This window comes from Anomaloglossus baeobatrachus, chromosome 6 (genome assembly GCF_048569485.1).
Source record: "Anomaloglossus baeobatrachus isolate aAnoBae1 chromosome 6, aAnoBae1.hap1, whole genome shotgun sequence".
Lineage (NCBI taxonomy): Eukaryota > Metazoa > Chordata > Amphibia > Anura > Aromobatidae > Anomaloglossus > Anomaloglossus baeobatrachus.
Window position 1 is genome coordinate 333,748,897 of NC_134358.1, and position 21,073 is coordinate 333,769,969.

The 21,073-nt window shown below is 47.3% G+C and overlaps 1 protein-coding gene across 3 annotated transcripts in view; it reads left to right on the top strand.

The window, feature by feature from the left end:
• The window catches only part of COL15A1 (collagen type XV alpha 1 chain), a 1,158,634-nt gene that overhangs the window by 783,222 nt on the left and 354,339 nt on the right, over positions 1-21,073 (top strand). For all 3 annotated transcript variants that reach the window (XM_075314950.1, XM_075314949.1, XM_075314951.1), the window contains one exon: positions 2,578-2,658. In XM_075314950.1, the coding sequence (XP_075171065.1) occupies positions 2,578-2,658 (81 nt within the window). The remainder of the gene's footprint in view (positions 1-2,577; positions 2,659-21,073) is intronic.

The window sequence follows — 21,073 nt, forward strand, 5'->3', positions numbered from 1 at the left end:
TGCATTGAGAAAATAATCAAAACGGCAAAATTGCAGTTTTTTTGCTGAACACTGTTCCCTAAAAACTAGCAGTAAAATGAGACTGAAATATCAAATCAGTATAAATAAAACCGAAAGCTCCTGTCACTGCCACAGAAAAATCAGGCTATCTCAGGGCTCAATATATGAAAACATAAAAATGTTTAGGGTCTATGAAAATGGACCAATACAAAACTTATTTATTTATTTTTTTACCAACTTCTAAACCTTTTTTCCACCACTTAAAATAAAAAAATAGAGCAAGTTTGGCATCACTGTACTGAAACAATAAACCCTGACAAAACATGGCAGAATTGCTTTTTTTCTTACAATTTCACTGTACTTTTTTGACATTTTTCAGTATATTCAATGTTAAAAATGGATAGTTACATTAAAAATTACAATTTGCCGTGTACATAAACTATGTCGACAAAAAAATTAAGTTGGGGCTTTCTGAAGAAGGGAAGTAAAAAACAAAAGTGCAAAACTAAAAAAAATCACCTAGTCTTTATGGAATTAAAATAGTATCTGCAGTAGCGTGGAGCGACCACTAAATATTGTATAGACGTATAGACTACATCATACAAAATGCCAGTCCTGATTAATCAGCCCCTTAGTTTAATAGACAGCATATCATGTTATAACTTACATTTTTTTATGACCTGAGCGCCTGACTGCTATCATCTCCCAGATTCTAGAGCAAAATGTTATGTGCTACTGTATATCTGTGTATACAGTCTAAATATCTATATATCTTTATATTTGTACGAGCGGTCATGTTTACTTTTTTATAACATTAGACTAGTTTTACAGCATTTTAAGTTACATTTTATTTATAACATCATACAGTTAGGTCCAGAAATATTTGGACAGTGACACAATTTTTGCGAGTTGGGCTCTGCATGCCACCACATTGGATTTGAAATGAAATCTCTACAACAGAATTCAAGTGCAGATTGTAACATTTAATTTGAAGGTTTGAACAAAAATATCTGATAGAAATTGTAGGAATTGTACACATTTCTTTACAAACACTCCACATTTTAGGAGGTCAAAAGTAATTGGACAAATAAACCAAACCCAAAAAAAAAAAATGTATTTTCAATATTTTGTTGCGAATCCTTTGGAGGCAATCACTGCCTTAAGTCTGGAACCCATGGACATCACCAAACGCTGGGTTTCCTCCTTCTTAATGCTTTGCCAGGCCTTTACAGCCGCAGCCTTCAGGTCTTGCTTGTTTGTGGGTCTTTCCGTCTTAAGTCTGGATTTGAGTAAGTGAAATGCATGCTCAATTGGGTTAAGATCTGGTGATTGACTTGGCCATTGCAGAATGTTCCACTTTTTTGCACTCATGAACTCCTGGGTAGCTTTGGCTGTATGCTTGGGGTCATTGTCAATCTGTACTTTGAAGCACCGTCCGATCAACTTTGCGGCATTTGGCTGAACGTGGGCTGAAAGTATATCCCGGTACACTTCAGAATTCATCCGGCTACTCTTGTCTGCTGTTATGTCATCAATAAACACAAGTGACCCAGTGCCATTGAAAGCCATGCATGCCCATGCCATCACGTTGCCTCCACCATGTTTTACAGAGGATGTGGTGTGCCTTGGATCATGTGCCATTCCCTTTCTTCTCCAAACTTTTTTCTTCCCATCATTCTGGTACAGGTTGATCTTGGTCTCATCTGTCCATAGAATACTTCTCCAGAACTGAGCTGGCTTCATGAGGTGTTTTTCAGCAAATTTAACTCTGGCCTGTCTATTTTTGGAATTGATGAATGGTTTGCATCTAGATGTGAACCCTTTGTATTTACTTTCATGGAGTCTTCTCTTTACTGTTGACTTAGAGACAGATACACCTACTTCACTGAGAGTGTTCTGGACTTCAGTTGATGTTGTGAACGGGTTCTTCTTCACCAAAGAAAGTATGCGGCGATCATCCACCACTGTTGTCATCCGTGGACGCCCAGGCCTTTTTGAGTTCCCAAGCTCACCAGTCAATTCCTTTTTTCTCAGAATGTACCCGACTGTTGATTTTGCTACTCCAAGCATGTCTGCTATCTCTCTGATGGATTTTTTCTTTTTTTTCAGCCTCAGGATGTTCTGCTTCACCTCAATTGAGAGTTCCTTAGACCGCATGTTGTCTGGTCACAGCAACAGCTTCCAAATGCAAAACCACACACCTGTAATCAACCCCAGACCTTTTAACTACTTCATTGATTACAGGTTAACGAGGGAGACGCCTTCAGAGTTAATTGCAGCCCTTAGAGTCCCTTGTCCAATTACTTTTGGTCCCTTTAAAAAGAGGAGGCTATTCATTACAGAGCTATGATTCCTAAACCCTTTCTCCGATTTGGATGTGAAAACTCTCATATTGCAGCTGGGAGTGTGCACTTTCAGCCCATATTATATATATAATTGTATTTCTGAACATGTTTTTGTAAACAGCTAAAATAACAAAACTTGTGTCACTGTCCAAATATTTCTGGACCTAACTGTATGTGTTATTATATTTGTTGTATCTTTTCTGGCTTCTAATTTACATATTTATTATTTCAGGGTGAAAAGGGGGAGCCTGGTGCAATCATAGCAGCTGATGGTTCTGTAATATCGAAATTATCGGGAGCACATGGAGAAAAGGTGATATTGTGCTCATTTTTTTTAGATATTTACAGTATATACACTTTTATATATACATTTTTATCAGTGAAAAGAAATCCTTTTCATTGCTACGCAGCTAGATACTTGGGTGTCGGAAGCTCCTTTACATCTAATGTTTAATCTTATGATTTTGCAGTAAAAGTAGGAATTAATGCTAAAATGGGAAGACGGAGACCTTAAAAGTAATCTCTCAGCAGGTTTTTCCTATGGAATCTGAAAGTAGCATGATGATCGCGGACAGATTCCCTGATTCCAGTGATATATCAGTTACTGGACTACTTGGTGCAGTTTTAATACTGATTTGTCTCATGTAGCTGTAGCAGAGCTAAGACGTCTAGGCTGTATAGAATGCCACCCACACCCCTGACTAGCAGCTTCCTGTGTATGTCGCGGGCGGAGGGGACGCGCTCGCCACGCTCGGGTACGGGGCTTCTGCTGCTGCTTCTCGGTGGCTCAAGCGGTGGACCGGACCCGGGGACTCGAGCAGCGCTCCTCACCCGTGAGTGAAAAGGGATGGTTTGGTTAGGGAGATTGTTCGTGACGCCACCCACGGGACGTGGTGATGATGGCACCACCGCTGCTGGTAACGGGGATCCCGGGAGAGATGGTAGGGAGCAGCTAGGATGTTGTCCCCTCCGTGGGTAGGGGGTTGGTGATCCCGTGGCCCGGTGGTGTAACAGGGAGGCTGGATGGCTGGGGTGCAGGGTTGCAGGGACAGCGCGGCGCGGTGCCGGACGGCACTGGTGTACTCACTCAGACAATCACTGACAAAAATCTCTGGTAAACCAAAACGGCCAGATGGACGGGTCCCGCAGCCGCCTGCAGTGTTGTTGTTGTGCTCTCCCCGGACGGCTGATGGTGGCTGTCTTTCCCTGCACCTTTAAGAATGTTCTTGACTCCTATGGTTGCCCACCGGTAGTCTGCTCCCCGGCGTATAGGTGCCGTAGGAGCCCGTTTTGCCCGCAGGCGCTGGCCCTTGGATCTCTAGCCTGTGCCGGTGGCTGTATATCCTCTCTGGGTGGACGGTTGCTTTCAATCGGGACTTGGTAGTTGGGAAACCCCTGGGGTTCCTGTCACATTCGGATTTGACTATTGACGGCGGCTCCAAGCCTGGTCGGGTTCCGATGGCCCTGCCTGTGTGCTTAGCTTCACTCCGTTCCCCGGTCCGGTACCGGCGGGCCGACGCCCGACCCCGGTCTTTACGGCTCTGCGGAGTTCCACTAACTCCTGCAGACGACCACCACCATCTGCCAACCTTGCTGTCAGTGTCTGGGCTCCAACCCAGACACCCAAGTGTTCACTCCTCTCACTTTCACCTCCAAGACTGAACTCCAAACTGAAAACTGACTCTTTTCCCGCCTCCAGACCTGTGAACTCCTTGGTGGGTGGGGCCAACCGCCTGGCTCTGCTCCACCTGGTGTGGACATCAGACTCTGGAGGGAGGCAACAAGGGTTTTTGTGTTTGGCTGCTGTAACTGCCTAGGGTGGGGGTGTGTGTGTTGGTATGTATGTGACTACCTGGCTAGTCCAGGGCGTCACATGTACACTGTCAGTAGTCAGTAAGTTGCCAGTCAGTGTTGAGGGCGGGTTACACAGATTAGCTTAACTGCTCTGCATGTGAGACCTAGTCCTGCAGTAATAATTTCCTTCTGATAAAACACTGTAGGTATTGATATTACAGCACACAGCCCGGTAAGAAACACATCACTTTAACCTCTTCCCGACCGCGGACGGTATATAAACGTCGGCGCTTGCTGGGCTTTGTTCAGCGCCAACGTTTATGAACGGTCCGCGGTTTTGCAGCGATCGTGACCGTATGGTACCTGTAAGCGCCGGGATTCCGGTGCAGGACGCTAGCTGCGACCCCTGACCTCACCAGGATCTGATTGGTTCAGGTCCTGGTGACGTCAGCGCCGCGCTAACCAATGAAAACGATCGCTGGGAAAGTTTGTTGTAGTTACAAACTTGCCTGGGCGATCTGCCGGTATAAAACACTGCTTCACCTCAGATCCTCCGTGTGTGACTGATCTGAGGAGAAACAGTGTGACAAGTGCTGCTGACAGGAGCTCTGTCAGTCAGCGATTTTTCACACAGTAAAAAACCCACACATTACATCTATATAAATCAATTCCCCCTTTTCCCAGTTAGGCAGCATATAGGGTTAGATAGGGTAGATGTTCAGTATAGTATAGCATAGAATACAGTATAGTGTAGTATAGTATAGAATAGAATACAGTATAGTATAGAATACAGTATAGTGTAGTATAGTATAGAATAGAATACAGTATAGTATAGAATACAGTATAGTGTAGTATAGTATAGAATACAGTATAGTGTAGTATAGAATACAGTATATAATACAGTATAGTATAGAATACATTATAGAATACAGTATAGTATAGTAAGAATACAGTATAGTATAGAATATAATGTAATATAAAGGGTTAATAAACTTCTTGGATATGATTTTGACCAGTGTGAGGGGTGTAGTTTTCAGAATGGTGTCACTTTTGGGTATTTTCTGTCACTTAGGCCCCTCAAAGTCACTAAAAATAGGGTATGGTCCCTAAAAAAATTATTTGGGAAATTTTGTTGGAAAAATGAGAAATTGCTGATGAACTTTGACCCCTTATAACTTCCTAACAAAAAAAGGTTATGTTTCCAAAATTGCGCGGATGTAAAGTAGGCATGTGGGAAATGTTTTTTATTAACTATTTTGTGGGACATAACCCTCTGGATTAAGGGCATAAAAATAAAAAAATTGAAAATTGCAAAATTTTCTAACTTTTTACCAAATTTTCGATATTGTCACAAAAAAACACAAAATATATCGTCTTAATTTTTCCACTATCTTGAAGTACAATATGTCATAAAAAAACAATCTCAGAATTGACGGGATCCATTGAAGCGTTTTAGAGTTATAACCTGTCAAAGTGACACTGGTCAGAAATAAAAAAATTGGTCCGGTCACGATGGCAAAAACAGGCTCTGGTGCGAAAAGGTTAATAAGGTTCTCAGCTACTACATCATGCTGCTTTCAGATTAAATAGCAAAACCTGATGAAAGAGTCTCTTTATTGATTCCCTGCATGCATTAAATTAATTTTACGGTATGAATTTGGGGTATAAATTTGCTTTGGAATCACTAAATCTTGGATATCAAATTATTTGAGCAACTGACAGACTTAATAATTGCAATCTATGAGTTCTAGATTTCTAGGTGCCTCTAGTGGAAAACACAAGCTGAAGTACCAGTGTAGCATGCTGCGAAATGCCTAATTTAAAGGGAACCTGTCAGGTCCCCCATGCCCTCCAACCCAGCAGCATCCACATCTGTATGACAAAATTCCTCTTCTCACCAGCCCTGTACAATGTTATTCTATTAATTCAATATATTAAAAAAGTATTTAGAACCTGTCGATGGGGCGCTAGTTTTCCCAGACTATTTGGCCCTCTTTCCATGTTAATACGCCCCTATAGGCGTGATAACATGATTTCCACAAGTCAGCATCACCACCAATTCCAGGAAATCTTGTACGTGCACGCGGCTTTAAGCCTGCTTTACACACTTCAATAGATCTTTCAATCCGTCGTCGGGGTCAAGTTGTAAGTGACGCACATCCGGCATCGTTCGTGATGTATTTGCGTGTGAAACCTACATGCGATCGATATTGAACGAAAATACGGTGATCGCATACACGTCGTTTATTCCTCATACATTGGACGTTTTGTTGTACGAAACTAGTGAATTGTAACGTGTGACATCCCTCATACGATTTCGGTGTCTGAGGCTATGTGCGCAGGTGTGCGCTCTGCACCGCAGCTTAAAAAAGGTCTGCTTCAGAGCGCAGCTGAAAAGCTGCGTTCTGAAGCGCCTCACAATGTCTGTCATGCACTAATCTCTGTCAGTCCGTCACTATCTCTGTCCCTCTCTCTCTGTCCATGTCAGTCTATCCCCCTCTCTCATATACTCACCGATCCCCGATCCCCGGCGCTGCACGGCATTCACACTGCTCCGGCGGCTTTTACTGTTTTGAAAAAGCCGGCCGCCCATTAAACAATCTCATATTCCCTGCTTACTCCGCCCACCAGCGCCTATGATTGGTTACAGTGAGACACGCCCCCCACGCTGAGTGACAGGTGTTACACTGCACCCAATCACAGCAGCCGGTGGGCGTGTCTATACTGTGTAGTGAAATAAATAATTAAATAATTAAAAAAAACGGCGTGCGGTCCCCCCCCATTTTAAAAGCAGCCAGATAAAGCCATACGGCTGAAGGCTGGTATTCTCAGGATGGGGAGCTCCACGTTATGGGGAGCCCCCCACCCTAACAATATCAGCCAACAGCCGCCCAGAATTGCCGCATACATCATATGCGACAGTTCTGGGGCTGTACCCGGCTCTTCCCGATTTGCCCTGGTGCGTTGGCAAATCGGGGTAATAAGGAGTTATTGGCTGCCCATAGCTGCCAATAAGTCCTAGATTAATCATGTCAGGCGTCTATGAGACACCCTCCATGATTAATCTGTAAATTACAGTAAATAAACACACACACGAAAAATCCTTTATTAGAAATAAAAAACACACACACATTCCCTGGTTCACCACTTTAATCAGCCCCAAAAAGCCCTCCTTGTCCGGCGTACTCCAGGATGGTCCAGCGTCGCATCCAGCGCTGCTGCATGGAGGTGCCCGGAGCTGCAGCAGACACAGCCGCTCCGGTCACCTCCACGCAGCTAATGAAGACAGCTGTGCGATCAGCTGAGCTGTCACTGAGGTTACCCGCTGTCACTGGATCCAGCGGTGGATGCAGCGGTGGCCGCGGGTAACCTCAGTGACAGCTCAGCTGATCGCGCTACTCACCTCAGTTGCTGACTGGAGCTGACCGGAGCGGCGGTGAGTAGCGCGATCAGCTGAGCTGTCACTGAGGTTACCCGCAGCCACCGCTGCATCCACCGCAGGATCCAGTGACAGCGGGTAACCTCAGTGACAGCTCAGCTGATCGCGCGGCTGTCTTCATTAGCTGCGTGGAGGTGACCGGAGCGGCTGTGTCTGCTGCAGCTCCGGGCACCTCCATGCAGCAGCGCTGGATGCGACGCTGGACCATCCTGGGGTACGCCGGACAAGGAGGGCTTTTTGGGGCTGATTAAAGTGGTGAACCAGGGAATGTGTGTGTGTTTTTTATTTCTAATAAAGGATTTTTCGGGTGTGTGTTTATTTACTGTAATTTACAGATTAATCATGGAGGGTGTCTCATAGACGCCTGACATGATTAATCTAGGATTTATTGGCAGCTATGGGCAGCCAATAACTCCTTATTACCCCGATTTGCCAACGCACCAGGGCAAATCGGGAAGAGCCGGGTACAGCCCCAGAACTGTCGCATATGATGTATGCGGCAATTCTGGGCGGCTGTTGGCTGATATTGTTAGGGTGGGGGGCTCCCCATAACGTGGAGCTCCCCATCCTGAGAATACCAGCCTTCAGCCGTATGGCTTTATCTGGCTGGTTTTAAAATTGGGGGGGACCGCACGCCGTTTTTTTTTAATTATTTAATTATTTATTTCACTACACAGTATAGACACGCCCACCGGCTGCTGTGATTGGGTGCAGTGTGACACCTGTCACTCAGCGTGGGGGGCGTGTCTCACTGTAACCAATCATAGGCGCCGGTGGGCGGGGTAAGCAGGGAATACGAGATTGTTTAATGGGCGGCCGGCTTTTTCAAAACAGTAAAAGCCGTCGGAGCAGTGTGAATGCCGTGCAGCGCCGGGGATCGGGGATCGGTGAGTATGAGAGAGGGCTGCTAAAGTCACTCGGGGGATTAGCGGTCACCGGTGAGTCCTTCACTGGTGACCGCTAATCAGGATGCGACACAGACAGAGCCGCAGCATGACCATGAAGTCGGGTGAAGTTCACCCGAGTTCATTCTGACAGTGCGGCTCTGTCTGTGTCTGCTGTCATCTGCCATTCAGCTCTGCTACATGGCTGTCTGTGTCTGCTGTCAGCGGCCATGTAGCAGAGCTGAATGGCAGATGACATAGTAAAAACGCATCCCTTCACATTACACACGCTTGTCAAGACAATAAATAAAAAAAAAAAAGGGTGCCCAATGCATACGTCACAGAACACATGATCTAAAGGATCGCACACAAAATTGACCAATTTAACATAGGCTACTAACGCACGTGTGACAGCAAATGAACGACCTACGTGCAATCTCATTAGATCGCATATGCGACCTGGGCGTGTCACATCGCATACGAGATCGCACACCTAATTGTAAGGTGTAAAGCTGGCTTTACTCACTCACATTGAGCCAGGGATTCTATGGAGAAATGGCCATATCACTGCTTCCTCAACCAAATCAATGTCTCGCTATTAGTGTACCCAGAATAAAGACAATAGGGAGTCGACTACAATATATTATTGCACAACGCACCATAATTGCAGGAGGAGTGTCTCTTTTTAGGAGAGAGTCCTTCCCGGAGGGATATCTCGCTATTTTCTGTGTGGAGACTCCTAACAGAGGCTCCATGGACCTTTTTGATTTGCATTCTTCCCAGGAGGCAATGCACCTAGGATTTCACTGTGTTGAGCGACTTCGGTGGCTTCCGTTAATGTTTTCTGGCTGGTCTCCCCGAGATCAGTGATTGTTTTGTCTTGTTGGTCTACTAGGCATTGCTCCCACCTGGCCAGAATCCTACTCCACATTGATGAGGGGCAATACCCCGAAACAGCTGTCTGTGGATGGATACCTGGCTTTGGTATTTCCGTTGTCATATCTTTAACCCCTTCAGCCCCGGGGCACTTTCCGTTTTTGTTTTTTGCTCTTTTTCTTCCGAGAGCCGTAACTTTTTTATTTTTCCGTCAATCTTGCCATATGAGGGCTTGTTTTTTGCGGGACAAGTTGTACTTTTAAATTAAACCATAAGTTTACCATATGATGTACTGAAAAACAGTAAAAAAATTCCAAGTGTGGAAAAACTGCAAAAAAAGTGTGATGGCACAATAGTTTTTGGGATGCTTTATTCACGGGGTTCACTATATGGTAAAACTGATGTGTGGGGTATGATGCCTGAGGTCGGTGCGAGTTTGTAGACATCAAAAATGTATAGGTTTACTTGTATCTAAGGGGTTAAAAAAAATTCACATTTTCCAAAACCTGTAGAGTTCTCATTTTTTGGGATCTATGGCTCAGTGATGGCTTATTTTTTGCGTCTCGAGCTCACGTTTCTAATGGTACTATTTTTGTGCAGATGCTACGTTTTGATTGCCTGTTATTGCATTTTGCGTAAAACTTGCGGCGACCAAAAAACGTAATTTTGGCGTTTGGAATTTTTTTGCTACTACGCAGTTTACCAATTAGATAATTGGTTTTATATTTTGATAGATCGGGAATTTCTGAACCCGGCGATACGAAATATGTGTATATGTATTTATTTTTTAACCCTTTAATTTTCAATGGGGGGAAAGGTGGGTGATTTGAACTTTTAGGTTTTTTATTTATTTTTTTATTTTTTTAAACTTTTTTTTACTTTTTTTTTATTTTTTTTTATTTTACTAGATCCCCTAGGGGGCTATAGCGATCAGCAATCCGATCGCTCTTATCTATCTGCTGATCACAGCTATACAGCTGTAAACAGCAGATCAGTCACTTCCTGTTTCCCTCTGCTCCGGGCCGAGGAAAAACGGAAGTGAAACGTCATAGCTGCAAGCGTCATCACATGACCCTGTGCTACGATGGCAACCACTGAAAGTCATGTGATCACTCACGTGACTTCCGGTGGGGACGGCGGTAAGTGAAAATCTTCACCGCGCATATATACATCTCCCTGCCAGACTTTGGCAGCGAGATGTAAGGGGTTAATGTTACGGGTGGAATGCGATTCCACTCGTAACATGTAGGCACACATGTCAGCTGTTGAAAACAGCTGATATGTGTGCCGATCCACGCCGCCTGCTTGCGGCAGGGGGCGGGGCTTAACGGGACACGCTCCATGACGGATATATCCGTCCATGGTCGTGAAGGGGTTAAACTCGTCAAGAGCTGGATATTGACTAAAAGGACCACTTAATATGGTGGTTATGGTGGTCTCCTAAAAAGAGACACTCTTTGGCTAGGTTCTTCCCGGAGGGATATCTGGCTATTTTCTGTGTCGAGACTCCTAGCAGAGGCTCCATGGACGTTTCTGATTTGCATACTTCCCAGGGGGCAATGCACCTAGGATTCCACTGTGTTGAGTGCCCTCGCTGGCTGCCGGCAGTGTTTTCTGGTTGGTCTCCCCTAGATCAGTGATTGTTTTGTCTTGTTGGTCTACAGTCATGGCCAAAAGTTTTGAGAATGCTACAAATATTAATTTTTACAAAGTCTACTGCTTAAGCTTTTCTAATGGCAATTTGCATATACTCCAGAATGTCATAAAGAGTGATCAGCTTAACAGTAATTACTTGCAAAGTCAATATTGGCTAAGAAAATGAACTGTAACCCCCAAAACACATTTCAACATCATTGCATTCCTGCCTTAAAAGGAGCAGCTAACATTGTTTTAGTGATTGTTCCATTAACACAGGTGTGGGTGTTGATGAGGACAGGGCTGGCGATCAATCGGTCCTGATTAAGTAAGAATGACACCACTGGACACTTTAAAAGGAGGCTGGTGCTTGGTATCATTATTTCTCTTCAGTTAACCATGGTTATCTCTAAAGAAACACGTGCAGCCCTGCCGTGTTGCTTTGCACAAAAATGGCCTAACAGGGAAGAGTATCACAGCTACAAAAATTGCACCTCAGTCAACAATCTATCGCATCATCAAGAACTTCAAGGAGAGAGCTTCCATTGTTGCCAAAAAGGCTCCAGGGCGCCCAAGAAGGACCAGCAAACGCCAGGACCGTATCTTAAAACTGTTTCAGCTTCGGGATCGGACTACCAGTAGTGATGAGCGAGTATGCTTGTTACTACTCGGTACTCGCACGAGTATCACTGTACTCGGGCTACTCGGCGGGGACTGAGTAATCTCGCGATACTCGTGCTGTACTCGTGGTCTTCATCCCTGCATGTTGGCGCTCTTTTGAGAGCCAGCCCTCATGCTGGGATTGGCTGGCAGACCACTGCAATGCCACAGCCCTGTTAGTTGTGGAATTGCAGTGATTGGCCGGCCTGCACAGCGTGACCGAGCCTTTATACCGGCGGGCGCGCTGTGCTCTGCACACAGCCATCCAGACAGTCAGTGCAGGGAGAGTGTTGCTGCTTCAGGGAAAGGTTTGCGGCCCTTTATAGTTATTTCCGTAGCAGGGCTGCAAACAGTGTGACCAGAAGTCCTTCTCAGGACTATTATAGTTGTATACAGGCAGGCAGGGTATAGCCAGGTCGGAGTACAGTAGCAGAGTCCTTCTCAGGACTATTGTTGCTGTATACAGGCAGGGTATAGCCAGGTCGGAATACAGGCTAGTGACCAGAACAGTCCTTGTCAGGACTATTGTAGCAGTATACAGGCAGGCAGGCAGGCAGGGTATATAGCCATTCCTAGTGGTGACCGTATACCAGCCTTTATCATATCTGGGGCTGGTGTACACAGTCAAAAACAGTCCTGATAGTGTCAGACTTCTCAGTAATTGTCGCTCCTAAAAACCTGTTAGGTTCTTAGTGCGTCCGTGCTTGCATTTAAAAACCGCACGTGTGTGCCTGTCGGTGGCAGCGTACAGGTGCACGTTTTGCACAAACTATTATATAACGCACAAGTCTAGTGAATAATACACGTCAGTCAGCAGTGTCTGATAGTGTCAGACTTCTCAGTAATTGTCGCTCCTAAAAACCTGTTAGGTTCTTAGTGCGTCCGTGCTTGCATTTAAAAACCGCACGTGTGTGCCTGTCGGTGGCAGCGTATAGGTGCACGTTTTGCACAAACTATTATATAACGCACAAGTCTAGTGAATAGTACATGTCAGTCAGCAGTGTCTGATAGTGTCAGACTTCTCAGTAATTGTCGATCCTAAAAACCTGTTAGGTTCTTAGTGCGTCCGTGCTTGCATTTAAAAACCGCACGTGTGTGGCAGTCGGTGGCAGCGTCAGGCTCCATATTGTCCCTGGATAGAGACGTGCATGATGGCCTGTAAACCTGAAGTGCCCATTGTAAGGAAGTGGGTCTATTGTAGTATAGCCCTTAGGCAGGGCAGCCAAAAATTTGGAGGCTCCACATTGTCCCTGGATAGAGATTTGCATGAGGGCCTCAAAACATTGTTCCCATTGCAAAGGAGCGGGTCTCCTGTCGTTGTAATGCCCATTCTGAAAGAATGGGCGAAAAAATTTACCACTGGGGGTATACCTGAAACAACGGCCTAACTATTGTAACGGTCATCATGATGGCGCATGAGGAGAAGGAGGAGCAGTCCAGCGATTAGCCAAAGTCCAGAAGTGTGTTACCATGGGTGAGTGGAGGTACATGGCAAATTCCCATTACAAACTTTAAATTCCGCTGTCATTTGCTGGTGGTGTGGTGAACTCTGGCCCAATCCAACCCTTGTTCATCTTGATCAGAGTCAGCCTGTCAGCATTTTCAGTTGACAGGCGGGTGCGTTTATCTGTAATGATTCCACCTGCGGCACTAAAAACACGCTCTGACAAAACGCTAGCGGCAGGGCAGGCCAGGACTTCCAAGGCGTAGAGAGCCAATTCATGCCACGTGTCCAGCTTGGATACCCATTAATTATAAGGCACAGAGGAATGTCAGAGTACAGTTGTTTGATCTGCAAGGTACTCCTTGAGCATCTGGGCAAACTTAGGATTTCTTGTGGCACTACCCCGCACCTCAGGGGCTGTGGTATGTGAGGGGCTGAGAAAACTGTCCCACATCTTAAAGACTGTTCCCCTACCTCTGGCGGATTGGACTTGTGCCCCTCTCGGCTGTACGCCTTGGTTGTCCACTGATTCCTGACCTATGCCGCTAGCGTTTTGTGAGGGGAATACTTTGCCTACTTCCGTGACTATGGCCTTCTGGAACTGCTGCATTTTGCCTGACCTCTCCGCCTCGGGAATAAGAGACATAAAGTTCTCCTTTTAGCGTGGGTCTAACAGTGTTACCAACCAGTAATGATTGTCGGACAAGATGTTCTTAACGCGAGGGTCACGAGACAGGCAGCTTACCATAAAGTCAGCCATGTGTGCCAGACACTTAACAGCCATCACTTCAGTATCCTGACCAACACGATGACTGAACATGCTGTCCTCCTCCTCCTCCTCATCATCTACCCTGTCCTCTGGCCAGCCACGCTGAACCGAGGATATGACTGCACGTCATATCCTCAATTTGGCCGGAGAGTTGCTCCATGTCTTCATCCTCCTCCTCGTCATAGTCCTCCACTGCACGTTGTGATGAGACGAGGCTGGGCTGTGTGTTATCACACACACTCACTACTGTTTCTTGCTCCAACTCATCGCGCTCCGCCTGCAATGCATCATGTTTGTTTTTGAGCAGAGACCATTTTAGAAGGCAGAGAAGCGGTATGGTGACGCTAATAATGTCGTCATCGCCGCTCACCATCTTGGTGGAGTCCTCAAAGTTTTGGCGGATGGTACATAGGTCGGACATCCATCTCCACTCCTCAGGTGTTATGTGTGGAGTTTGACCCATTTCCCTACGGCTTAGGTGATGCAGGTACTCAACAACTGCCCTCTTCTGCTCACATATCCTGACCAACATGTGCAGAGTTGAATTCCAACGTGTGGGGACATCACACACCAGTCTGTGAGCCGGAAGATGCAAATGGCGCAGAAAGCCGGCAAGGCCGGCTGAAGCAGTAGGTGACTTTCGAAAATGTGCAGACAGGCGGCGAACTTTTACCAGCAGATCAGACAGCTCTGGGTATGACTTTAGAAACCGCTGAAGCACGAGGTTGAGCACATGGGCCACGCATGGACCATGTGTCAGCTGGCCTCGCCTCAAAGCCGCCACCAGGTTCCGGCCATTGTTAGGTTCAGAGGTGTGAGCCAGTGATCTGCATGCTGTTTCAGAGCTGTCCACACCTCTTCTGCATTGTGGGGTTTGTCACCTATGCAGATTAGCTTCAGCACAGCCTGTTGCCGCTTCGCCGAGGCAGTGCTGCAGTGCTTCTGTGTCGCCCTGGACAAGCCAGGGGCCACAGAGCACAACACTTACACACCCCACACTCCCTGCAGGCACATCATAGTCAAAACACAAAATCCTTGCTGCCTTCCCCAGGGGCTGTTGTCCACACCAGGGGGTGGAGCCAGGCGGTTGGTCTCCACCCACCAAGGAGTTCACAGTCCTGGAGGAGGGAAAACACAGGCAGTGAGAGTTAAGCTAAGGAAGTGGAAGGAGGAAAGTAGTAGAGAGGAGAAAAGTGACAGCAAAGAACCTGAAGTTGGTCCGGGTGTGTGGCCCGGACAGGGCAGCAAGGTTGGCAGGATGTGGTGACCGTCTGCAGTGGAGGCCGATTGGAGTCTGCCGTAAGGACCGTGGACGGGTGGTGACCCGGCGGTACCGGACCGGTATACAAAGAGAAGCCAGCACCATTGGCAGGGGCCTTTCGGATCCCGGCAAGGCTTGGAGTCGCCGTGAATTTGCCAAATCCGTTAGTGAAGGGGACCTCCGGGTTTCCAAACAGCCAAGTCCCGATAGAAGGCAACCGTCCAACCGTGAAGGGGAGACACCGCCACCGCCAAGGGCAACCGTCTCCCAGGGCCAGCGCCTGTGGGCAAAAGGGGCTCCTCCGGCCCATATCCAGGTCGGGGAGCGGGTTACCGGTGGGAACCCATCGCTACCAACACTGAACTTAGGTGCAGGGAGAGACAGTCATCACTAACCTGCAGGGAGGAACAACCGCAGCCGTCCGAGGGACCCGTCCATCCAGCCGCTTGTTTTACCGTGAACTGTGTCATCATCATTGGGCTGAGTGAGTACCTCCGTGCCGTGCGGCACAGCGCTGCCCCTGCGACCCTGCACCTCATCAGGCCCCGCAACCCGCCTGTCTTCCATCTCTACCCCATCACCGGGCCCCGGGACAACCAACCCCCCTACCCACGGAGGGGAGAAATAACAACAAAGCTGCTCCCTGTCACAGGCTCCCGGGATCCCCGTCCAGAGCAGCGGTGGTGTCCACACAATCACCACAACCGTGGGTCGCGTCACGGACAATTTCCCCAAAACCCAAACCACCCCTTTTCACTCACGGGCATGGAGCGCCGCTCGAGTCCCCGGGATCCGGCCATCGCTCGAGCCACCGAGCAGCAGCAGCCGTAGAGCAGCGGCAGCCGGACCCGAGCAGTGGGAGAGCGCAGCGTCCCCTCCTCCGCCCGCGACACTTCCAGCTTGGGACTGGTGTGGAGGGTAAAGTGGATGAGGATGCGCAGGAGGAGGAGGAGGCTGAGGAGCATGACATTCCGGAGCTGTAGAGTGTGGGTGAAACCCTGACTGAGGTAGGGCCTGCAAAACTTGGTGTGGGAAGGACGTGTTCCGTCCCTCGCTCAGACTGGGTCCCAGCTTCCACAATATTAACCCAGTGTGCCATCAACGAGATGTAGCGGCCTTGCCCACAAGCACTTGTCCACGTGTCTGTGGTTAGGTGGACTTTGGCTGAAACAGCGTTGTTCAGGGCACGTGTGATGTTTTGTGACACGTGGTTATGCAATGCGGGGACGGCACACTGGGAGAAATAGTGGCGGCTGGGGACCGAGTAACGTGGGACAGCTGCCGCCATCAGGTCGCGGAATGCTTCTGTCTCCACCAGCCTAAAAGGCAACATTTCCAGCGCAAGCAGTCGCGAAATGTTAGCATTTAGAAGTGTGGCATGTGGGGCGTTGGCAGTGTATTTGCGCCTGCGTTCAAAGGTTTGCTGAATGGATAACTGAACGCTGCGCTGGGACAAGGACATGCTTGATGATGGTGTTATTTCTGCGTGGGCAACTGCAGGTGCAGGGCCGGAGGAGGCTTGTTCGTGGGCAGCATGGACAGGGGATTGGCTCGCATGCACAACAAGCGAAGACGTAGCAGTGACATCAGCAAGCACTGCTCCTCGACTCTGTTGTACATCCCACAAAGTTGGGTGCTTGGCTGACATGTGCCTGATCATGCTGGTGGTGGTCAGGCTGCTAGTTTTGGTACCCCTGCTGATGCTGGCACGGCAGGTGTTGCAAATGGCCTTTTTAGAATTATCTGGAGCCAACTTAAAAAACTGCCAGACTCGGGAAGACCTAACATTTGTACAGACACCTTGTGTCGTGTTGTTGTTCCGGGGAACGGTTGCCTGACGTCTGCCTGGGGCCCCCACCCTGCTTCTTACTGCCTGTTGGGATGCTACGCCTCCCTCCCCCTGTGCACTGCTGTCCTCGCTCTGCATATCCTCCTGCCAGGTTGGGTCAGTTACTGGATCATCCACCACGTCGTCTTCCTCTTCCGCACCCTGCTCCTCCTCCTGACTTCCTGACAATTGTGTCTCATCATCGTCCACCCCATGTTAAGACACGTTGCCAACTTCGTGAGAATGTGGCTGCTCAAATATTTGGGCATCTGTACATACAATCTCGTCATGACCCACTTCAACAGGAGCTGGCGAGAGGCCAGAATGTGTGAATGGAAACGTGAACAGCTCTTCCGAGTGTCCAAGTGTGGGATCAGTAATGTCCGTGGACGTGTACTCGGCCTGGTGGTAGGAAGGAGGATCAGGTTCTGAAATGTGCGGTGCAGTATCACGGCTACTGACACTTGACCATGTGGAAGACAGAGTGTTTGTGGTGGTGCCAATCTGACTGGAAGCATTATCCGCTATCCAACTAACAATCTGTTGACACTGGTCTTGGTTCAAGAGCGGTGTACTGCTGCGGTCCCCAAGAATTTGGGACAGGATGTGCGAGCGAGTAGATGTGGCCCTTTGTTGTGGCGAAATTAGAGCTTGCACACGACCTCGGTCTCTGCCTGCACCACCATCACGTCCACTTCCTTGTTCGTTGACAACGCCCTTGCGCATTTTGCAATGCTGTGCTGATGTGTATTCACTAGACTTGTGCGTTATATCCAAGTTTGTGCAAAACGCACACAAGTGCACCTGAACGCTGCCACCAACAGGCACACACGTGCGTTTTTTAAATGCAAGCACGGACGCACTAAGAACCTAACAGGTCTCTATCCAGGGACAATGTGGAGCCTCCCAATTTTTGGCTGCCCTGCCAAAGGGCTATACTACAATAGACCCACTTCCTTACAATGGGCACTTCAGGTTTACAGGCCCTCATGCACGTCTCTATCCAGGGACAACGTGGAGCCTCCCAATTTTTGGCTGCCCTGCCAAAGGGCTATACTACAATAGACCCACTTCCTTACAATGGGCACTTCAGGTTTACAGGCCCTCATGCACGTCTCTATCCAGGGACAATGTGGAGCCTTCCAATTTTTGGCTGCCCTGCCAAAGGGCTATACTACAATAGACCCACTTCCTTACAATGGGCACTTCAGGTTTACAGGCCCTCATGCACGTCTCTATCCAGGGACAACGTGGAGCCTCCCAATTTTTGGCTGCCCTGCCAAAGGGCTATACTACAATAGACCCACTTCCTTACAATGGGCACTTCAGGTTTACAGGCCCTCATGCACGTCTCTATCCAGGGACAATGTGGAGCCTCCCAATTTTTGGCTGCCCTGCCAAAGGGCTATACTACAATAGACCCACTTCCTTACAATGGGCACTTCAGGTTTACAGGCCCTCATGCACGTCTCTATCCAGGGACAACGTGGAGCCTCCCAATTTTTGGCTGCCCTGCCAAAGGGCTATACTACAATAGACCCACTTCCTTACAATGGGCACTTCAGGTTTACAGGCCCTCATGCACGTCTCTATCCAGGGACAACGTGGAGCCTCCCAATTTTTGGCTGCCCTGCCAAAGGGCTATACTACAATAGACCCACTTCCTCAAAATGGGCACATTAGACTCAAGAGGCCTTCATGTACGTCTCTTCTCAGGGACATCGAAGTGCCACACAATGTTTTCACATAAAATCTTTCATGTAATCTCCAAAAGTAACATACACCAGCTCTGTCTCACTATTGGGTATGTACCCTTAACATTTCCGCCATGAAAATTCATTTTGGTGTCATTTTGGAAGGTTTTCTGGTGAGTCCGTAAAAATGGCGTAAAACGCGGACAAAATTGTTCACAGCTGTGACTTTTGAGTGATAAATGCTTCAAGGGATCTTCCCCATGCTGTTGCCATGTCATTTGAGCACTCTTCTGAGACTTTTGTGACATTTTTAGGGTTTCTACATGCTGCCGGGGGTCATTTCATAAAAATACTCGGGTCTCCCATAGGATAACATTGGGCTCGGTGCTTGGGCTGAGTACACGAGTTTCTTGGGATGCTCGGCCCGAGCCTCGAGCACCCGAGCTTTTTAGTACTCGCTCATCACTAACTACCAGCAGTGCCGAGCTAGCTCAGCAATGGCAGCAGGCTGGTGTGAGTGCTTCTGCACGCACTGTGAGGCGGAGACTGCTTGAGCAAGGTCTGGTTTCAAGGAGGGCAGCAAAGAAGCCACTTCTCTCCAGAAAAAACATCAGGGACCGACTGATATTCTGCAAAATGGACAAGGAGTGGACTGCTGAGGACTGGGGTAAAGTCATTTTCTCAGATGAATCCCCTTTTCGATTGTTTGGAACATCTGGAAAACAGCTTATTAGGAGAAGAAAAGGTGAGTGCTACCACCAGTCTTGTCTCATGCCAACTGTTAAGCATCCTGAAACGATTCATGTGTGGGGTTGCTTCTCAGCCAAGGGAATCGGCTCACTCACAGTCTTGCCTAAAAACACAGCCATGAATAAAGAATGGTACCAGAATGTCCTCCAAGAGCAACTTCTCCCAACTGTCCAAGAGCAGTTTGGCGCCCAACAATGCCTTTTCCAGCATGATTGAGCACCTTGCCATAAAGCAAAGGTGATCACTAAATGGCTCATGGAACAAAACATAGAGATTTTGGGTCCATGGCCTGGAAACTCCCCAGATCTTAATCCCATTGAGAACTTGTGGGCAATCATCAAGAGACGGGTGGACAAACAAAAACCAACAAATTCTGGCAAAATGCAAGCATTGCTTATGCAAGAATGGACAGCTATCAGTCAGGATTTGATCCAGAAGTTGATTGAGAGCATGCCAGGGAGAATTGCAGAGGTCCTGAAGAAGGGTCAACACTGCAAATATTGACTTGCTGCATTAACTCATTCTAACTGTCAATATAACCTTTTGGTACTCATAATATGATTGCAATTATATTTCTGTATTTGATGTAAACATCAGACAAACACAATTAAAAACCAGAGGGCAACAGATCATGTGAAAATATAATTTTGGTGTCATTCTCAAAACTTTTGGCCATGACTGTACTAGGCATTGCTCCCACCTGGCCAGAATCCTACTCCACACTGATGAGGGGCAATACCCCGAAACAGCTTTCTGTGGATGGATGCCTTGCCTTGGTATTTCCCTTGTCATATCTTTAGACTCGTCAAGAGCTGGATATTGACTAAAGGGCCACTTAATATGGTGTTTATGGTGGTCTCGTCTTACTCGCACCTGCCTTTTTCCGCTTTGCCCATAAATTTTCAATAGGATTGAGATCAGGGTTTGTGATGGCCACTCCAAAACATCAACTTTGTTATCTGTAAGCCACTTTGTACCCAGTTTCGCAGTATGTTTCAGGTCATTGTCGATTTGGAAGATGCATTTCCGCCAAAGCTTTAAGTTCCTGGCTGATGTCTTGAGATGTTGCTTCAGTAATGCCACAGATTTTTCTTTCCTCGTGATACCATCTATTTTGTGAAGTGCACCAGTCCCTCCTGCAGCAAACAAACCTGACACCATGATGCTGCCACCCTCATGTTTCACAGTTGGGATAGTGTTCTTATGCTTCAAAGCTTCTTTTTTCCTCCAAACGTAGCGATGGTCATTGTGGCCAAACATTTCAATTTTAGTTTTGTCAGAGCACAGGACATGTCTCCAGAAATTAATGTCTTTGTTCTTGTGTGCATTTGCAAACATTATTCTGGCTTTTTATGTTTCTTTTGGAGTAATGGCTTCTTCCTGACAAAGTGGCTTTACAGCCAATGTTGATACAGTACTAGTTTCACTGTGGGTCATGACACAATTTTGCCAACTTCTACCAGCATAATCACAAGGTATTTTGCTTTTGTTCTTGAGTTGATATGCACATGTCTGACCTAAGCAAATTCATCTCTGGTATACCGAGCCCATCTCCTTCTTGAGTGGTATACCTGAACATTCCCATCTTGTTTGTACTTGCATATAATTGTTTGTACAGATGAACGAGGCACCTTCAGGCATCTGGAAATTGCACCCAAGGATGAACTAGACTTGTACAAGTCCACAATTCTCTT